A 7,500-nucleotide genomic window follows, 5' to 3' on the forward strand; every position below is an offset into this window, starting at 1 on the left:
GACACCTGACGTCACAGTCAGCAGTCAGTAGCAGCTCAGTACATATTAATGACAACAGAAGATCATCTTCAACACACAAGAGGCCTGTGGCATACAACCAGACCAATCACCACGACAACAGCCGAACAACAACCAGACCAATCACCACGACAACAGCCGAACAACAACCAGACCAATCACCACGACAACAGCCGAACAACAACCAGACCAATCACCACGACAACAGCCAAACAACAGCCAGACCAATCACCACGACAACAGCCAAACAACAGCCAGACCAATCACCACGACAACAGCCGAACAACAGCCAGACCAATCACCACGACAACAGCCAAACAACAGCCAGACCAATCACCACGACAACAGCCGAACAACAGCCAGACCAATCACCACGACAACAGCCAAAAGACACAGCAGCCCCCAGCTCAGTGGCCAGAACCAGACACCGAAAAGACCCATTCAACACACTCACTCACACTCACACACTCTCTCTCTCTCTCTCTCTCTCTCTCTCTCTCTCTCTCTCTCATATGTGCTGGCTGTATTTGTCTAGAGCCCCAGGTTACACTGCACTCCCGAAGCACGTTCCCGAAGCCCTGTCCCGCAAGAACGATCCTGACACTGCAGACAGACAACAGTCCGACATCACACCGTCCAGACTGTGTGAAAGTGCATATTGGAACAGCCACGTGGTGGCTACCTATGACAGACAGGTCACTGTAATCGCTCCGTTCTGCACAGACTGTCACCATTTTCTACGGACACACTTCTAACAGATATATATACACAGCAGAACTCTCTCACACACACAGACACACATATATACAAAACAGATCTCACACACACACAGACACACATGCATGTACAACAGATCTCAAACACACACCGCAATATGGACACAACAGATGACACAAAAAGACAGATAAATGGATGTCATGTCCATTTACAGATAACTTGTCTCTCGTACACACTCACAGACAAAGCCATATGGACACAACAGATCACACACAGATATATGGATACAGCAGATCTGACACACACACACACACACACACACACACAACTGGTATGTTTTAGGACTGTATCTAAAGTGACATACTGGGGCAGCTGCTAGGGCTTGTAAACTTCACCACCTGTGCAAGTGTGTGTGCGCATGTTACTACAGCCTATAAAACACCAAGTTCACAAAAATCATAATGTGTGTGTGTGTGTCTGCGTTCTCCGTTGTCACTGCAGTAAAGAGAGCAGCAGGTGAAAGTGAAGACCAACTGAAGTCAAACAGTACATGCATGTACACAGTGAAATGTCTGAGTGAAAAAACTGTTGTTAGACAACTGAAGTATGTCATAAAGTGTGTGTGTGTGTGTGTGTGTGTGTGTGTGTGTTTACTTTACGAGGCTTCTCTTCTGCCCAGCTGTCCAGAGCTTACACACCACTGCTTTGTGTGTGTGTCAGCGTAACAACTAGGCCTCAACGGCATCATCACGACTACACACACACGACTGTGTAGGGTACATATTAGACTACACACATGACTGTGTAGGGGACATATTAGACTACAAACACATGACTGTGTAGGGGACATATTAGACTACACACACACATGACTGTATAGGGGACATATTAGACTACACACACATGACTGTGTAGGGGACATATTAGTCTACAAACACATGACTGTGTAGGGGACATATTAGACTACAAACACATGACAGTGTAGGGGACATATTAGACTACACACACACGACTGTGTAGGGGACATATTAGACTACACACACATGACTGTGTAGGGGACATATTAGACTACACACACGACTGTGTAGGGGACATATTAGACTACACACATATGACTGTGTAGGGGACATATTAGACTACACACACATGACTGTGTAGGGGACATATTAGACTACACACACACGACTGTGTAGGGGACATATTAGACTACAAACACATGACTGTGTAGGGGACATAGACTACAACACATGACTGTGTAGGGGACATAGACTACAAACACATGACTGTGTAGGGGACATAGACTACAAACACATGACTGTGTAGGGGACATATTAGACTACACACATATGACTGTGTAGGGGACATATTAGACTACACACACGACTGTGTAGGGGACATATTAGACTACAGACACATGACTGTGTAGGGGACATATTAGACTACACACACATGACTGTGTAGGGGACATATTAGACTACAAACACATGACTGTGTAAGGGACATATTAGACTACAAACACATGACTATGTAGGGGACATATTAGACTACACACACGACTGTGTAGGGGACATATTAGACTACAAACACATGACTGTGTAGGGGACATATTAGACTACACACATATGACTGTGTAGGGGACATATTAGACTACACACACATGACTGTGTAGGGGACATATTAGACTACACACACATGACTGTGTAGGGGACATATTAGACTACACACATATGACTGTGTAGGGGACATATTAGACTACAAACACATGACTGTGTAGGGGACATATTAGACTACACACATGACTGTGTAGGGGACATATTAGGACATTTCTGCAGTGTCTGCACATTTGGGGATGTGAAGAGTCCATCAGTCCACAAACTGAGACATAACTGACACAAGCTGAAGTTGTTGTGATGTGGCTCCATTACACACCTCACTGGGTCATTAGAATTACACCCCACCCCCATGTATCACCCCCACATATCACCCCCACATAGCACCCCCATATATCACCCCCACATATCACCCCATGCATCACCCCCACGTATCACCCCCACGTATCACCCCATGTATCACCCCAACATATCACCCCCATGTATCACCCCCCATGTATCACCACCCCCTGCTTCAGAACGCTCATTCAGCACTTGTATCTGAGTGCTTTTCCAATCTAGGCCTACCTGGACCAACCTGGACCGACCTGGACCATCCTGAACCAAACTGGACCAACCTGGGTCACCCTTGGTCATGCTGGGCCAACCTGTATCTATCTGGACCATCCTGGGTTACCCGTAGTCAACCTAGAGAAGGTCTTACGTCCATTCTGCACTGCTCCGTCGCTCCCACTGCAGTGGAGACCATATTAAACACCGTGGTACCTGTGAGAGGGTCGTTCTTCTATTAGACAATCAATGAGGTCATTTATGAGGTAAGCATCTATACAACCCACTAAGGTAAATAGATAACCAACCCTCACCCCTTGACCTCAAACCCCCCTCCCCCCTAACCATTTTGTGCTTGATAAAAGAGTATCTATTAGTCGTATTATTGAGCTAGCTAGGCAACATAAAAGCAGTCACATTTTACCACAGCAATAATTTCTCCAACACTACAATGAGGCACTCTGAGGTAAACCTGCATTATAACAAACCTGTTTTCTAGTGTTAGTGGTAGGGCTGAGGAAAATGCACAAAGTCAATGTTTGCAGCACTACTGCTATTAATGTTTTTATATATTTTTCAGTTTAATAGATTTTTATTTATAAAGATGGTTAAAGTCAGTGATCAATAAATTAGGTTGAATTCAGAAATGTTGTGCATCCACTAGTTGTTATTATTAGTGTGACATTATCATGCAAATAAACAAACTCCTAGATACTGTATTCTAGATACAGTAACTCTGTATTCTTGCAGGAGTTTAAACAGCAGGATATGAGCGCCCATTCAGAAAAACCACAGCCACACACACACACACATACACACACATGGGGTGGGAGGGGGAGAGAAAGAGAGAGGGAGAGAGAGATAGAAGAGCAGAGAGGGATGGTAAACAGTAATGAGTCCCGTTTGTCCTGTGCAGGGAACCTCGCCGTCTTTACACTGTGCTACAACCCATCAGCGGAGACTGACACCTGGCTCAGCTAGCAGCCACACCGGCTCAAACACTGTATGTGAGTCCACGCTGAGCTGTGGCACCCTGCAAAAAACCTGTTTTTAGCACAACAGCAGAGCGGTCAGCTTCTCCTACTGCGTGGAGAACCATAATTACAGCACACTCACCAACACATACACATACACCTTCTTGACTAACTGGATGTGTAGACTCCTCCCTTCATCTGTGATTCGCTGATGACAGCCCATAACACCACCAGGAGGCCCAACATAAGCCCCTCCCCCTCCACTCACTTTAAACTGGCCACATACACCTCTCTGAATGTAAACTCACACTGGTTTCCATGGTGACTAAGACCACACCCAGCCTCACTGGTATTACTGGTGCATGCCCAGTGTCACCAGTTCCATCTGGATCTGCCATATTACACAATGACACGACACAACACCCCACTCAGCTGCCCAGTCCTCCACGCAGCAGAAACACCAAACACCTCAACTGCTCCACCGTTCTGGTGTATTACCCCAACCAGTCTGAGCTCTCCTCATCCACACACACTGACTACACCTTTCAGATACTCCATCACTCCATCACGCCTTCACCTTCAGTTCACTTAAACAAAACCGCACAATCACTGATGTGGCACTTACCTACGTGACCTTTAACCTCTCTCTGCTGGTCTTATACAGGTGTTTTCTCACCTCAGACACCTGCTCACTTCAGCTTATTCATTTTAAACACTTCACCCACTGCACCCCCATTTGTTATGGATGGAATTGTTCATTCTACAAAATAAATCTCATTTCAGAGTCTTGAACCCACTGTCAAAGGTTTTGTGGAGTTGAAGGATGTTGTAAGTTGTGCTCAGCCAATCACGCCCTTTTATTCTAATGAGCTGCTGACTAACTGCACCGCCATTTGCTGATTCCTTCTTGCTTTCATCACTGGTGCTGGTGATTTTATCACCACATCCTTCAATCACAAATTCAGCCTGCCGCTCACCTCAGCACATAAGCTCCACCCCCTCCCGTACCCAGCAAAACTGCAGGTACACAGCACAGCAGGTGTCAGCGTTGCTATGGCGTCTGTGTACACCCTGACTGGAGCCGCAGTCTCTCCTCATATACAACCCTAGAGATCAAACGCCAAGAGAAACGTTAATGGCGAAATGCCATCAGCTGCTATGCTCATCTCTAAACTCTGCCAGGATATCTGAATAGCCTCAAAACACGGTGTAGGCAGCCTAGTAATCTCATCTGGTACCTGGAGGAATCCAAATGTTTTCAATAAGAGATCATGTGTCTCTGAACCAAACACTACTTTATAAAACCAAACGCATGTCCCTCCATCGTCTCTGCTGCATCATAGTTCTGTGATCCAACAAAACCACACACGCCTGTACCAATGTAACAACTAGTTTACACATAATGTTCATTGACAATCGATCCATTTGTGCCAGTTCAGTGGCTAAACGAATACACAGCAATGCAGTTCCACAGCTGAACTCTGAATAGAAATTCTCCCTCTTCGTGAGCCAGTCTTCATGGTTCTGATCTGTAGGAGATTAGTGGAGGATCTTTAAAGACAGCAGGAGTGTAACCCTGGTAACCCTGGTCTGAACAGCATACACATACACAAATATACACATACACACATATACACTTGTGCAACGTTTCACCCAATTCAGAATTGTTGCAGATAGTTTAGGCATTTGCTCAAGTGAGGTGTGTGTGTGAGTGTGTGTGTGTGTGTGTGTAAGAGAGACAGACAGACAGAGTTATTTACAGCAGCCGTAACACGTTATAGGTTCCCCCAGGGTTAAACCAGGAGCTATGTACCTCAACACACACACACACACACACACACACACACACACACACACACACACACACACACACACACACATACAGACAGACAGACATATATGCATGTGCGCACACAAAAAGCAGGTAATGTAGAAGGACAAATGTAGTATGTATTTACACTCACCGGCCACTTTATTAGGTACACCTGTTCAACTGCTCATTAACGCAAATGTCGAATCAGCCAATCACATGACAGCAACTCAATGCATTTAGGCATGTAGACATGGCCAAGACAATCTGCTGCAGTTCAAACTGAGCATCAGAATGGGGGAGAAAGGTGATTTAAGTGACTTTGAACGTGGCATGGTTGTTGGTGCCAGACGGGCTGGTCTCAGTATTTCAGAAACTGCTGATCTACTGGGATTTTCACACACAACCATCTCTAGGGTTTACAGAGAATGGTCAGAAAAAGTGACAATATCCAGTGAGTAGCAGTTCTGTGGGTGCAAATGTCTTGTTGATGCCAGAGGTCAGAGGAGAATTGCCAGACTGGTTCGAGCTGATAGAACAGCAACAGTAACTCAAATAAACAGTTGTTACAACCAAGGCATGCAGAAGAGCATCTCTGAACAAACGACATGTTGAAGCATGAGGTGGATGGGCTACAGCAGCAGAAGGCCACACCGGGTGTCACTCCTGTCAGCTAAGAACAGGAAACAGAGGCTACAATTAACACAGGCTCACCAAAATTGGACAATAGAAGAAAAACGTTGCCTGGTCTGATGAGTGTCGATTTCTGCTGCGACATTCAGACGGTAGGGTCAGAATTTGGCGTCAGCATCATGAAAGCATGGATCCATCCTGCCTTGTATCAATGGTTCAAGCTGGTGATGGTTCAATGGTGTGGGGGATATTTTCCTGGCACACTTTGGGCCCATTAGTACCAATTGAGCTTCATGTCAACGCCACAGTCTACCTGAGTATTGTTGCTGACCATGTCCATCCCTTTATGACCACAGTGTACCATCTTCTGACTTCCAGCAGGATAACGCATGTCATAAAGCGCAAATCATCTCAGACTGGTTTCTTGAACACGACAATGAGTTCACGGTACTCAAATGGCCTCCACAGTCACCAGATCTCAATCCAATAGAGCACCTTTGGGATGTGGTGGAACGGGAGATTCGCATCATGGATGTACAGCCGATAAATCTGCAGCAACTGCGTGATGCTATCATGTCAATATGGACCAGACTCTCTGAGGAATGTTTCCAGTACCTTGTTGAAGTATTAAGGCAGTTCTGAATGCAAAAGGGGGTCCAACCTGGTACTAGCATGGTGTACATAATAAAGTGGCATGTGAGTGTGTGTGTGAGGGTCAACCGTGTGTGTGTATGTGTGCCTGCAGAGACGTCACTTGCCATCAGGAAAGGCATGGGACATGCAGACAGAAACATACAGACACAGTTTAGGGGGACAGTGAGTTTTTGTCGAGGTTGTGTGTGTGCAGGTGTGTGATTGAGCTCACATATAGCAGGGTAATACCTGTAGCAGGTACTGTATCAGACAAGAATCTATAAATTAATGTTGGTATTGCGCTACGGATCAACGGGGTGAATGGGCACAATTAAAACCAACCCATTAAAAGGCCAGACAGGATCCTTCTGACCTGCCCTAAAGCCAGTTCTGTTGCACACATACTCCATGACTGCCTATATCTGCTCCTGTCTCATACTCTCTCACATATATTCTGGTCCAAAACTTCTTTTTTTCTCCCTTCACCACAGCCCTTCACCACGGCCCTTCACTTTCACCACGGCCCTTCACCACGGCCCTTCACCACGGCCCTTCA

The 7,500-nt window shown here is 45.8% G+C and overlaps 1 protein-coding gene across 4 annotated transcripts in view; it reads right to left on the reverse strand.

The window, feature by feature from the left end:
- Window positions 1-7,500, reverse strand: part of afg2a (AAA ATPase AFG2A) — a 91,321-nt gene that overhangs the window by 15,928 nt on the left and 67,893 nt on the right. Inside the window, exon 15 of one of the 4 annotated variants that reach the window (XM_076988174.1) lies at window positions 2,960-3,110. The exons of 2 other annotated variants lie outside the window; for them this stretch is intronic. In XM_076988174.1, coding sequence (XP_076844289.1) covers window positions 3,045-3,110 — 66 coding nt within the window. In that variant the 3' untranslated portion in view covers window positions 2,960-3,044. Of the gene's footprint in view, window positions 1-2,959; window positions 3,111-7,500 lie in introns of those variants that run through there. One more of the 4 variants, XM_076988217.1, reaches the window with a different exon arrangement.

Source organism: Brachyhypopomus gauderio, chromosome 2 (assembly GCF_052324685.1).
Source record: "Brachyhypopomus gauderio isolate BG-103 chromosome 2, BGAUD_0.2, whole genome shotgun sequence".
NCBI lineage: Eukaryota > Metazoa > Chordata > Actinopteri > Gymnotiformes > Hypopomidae > Brachyhypopomus > Brachyhypopomus gauderio.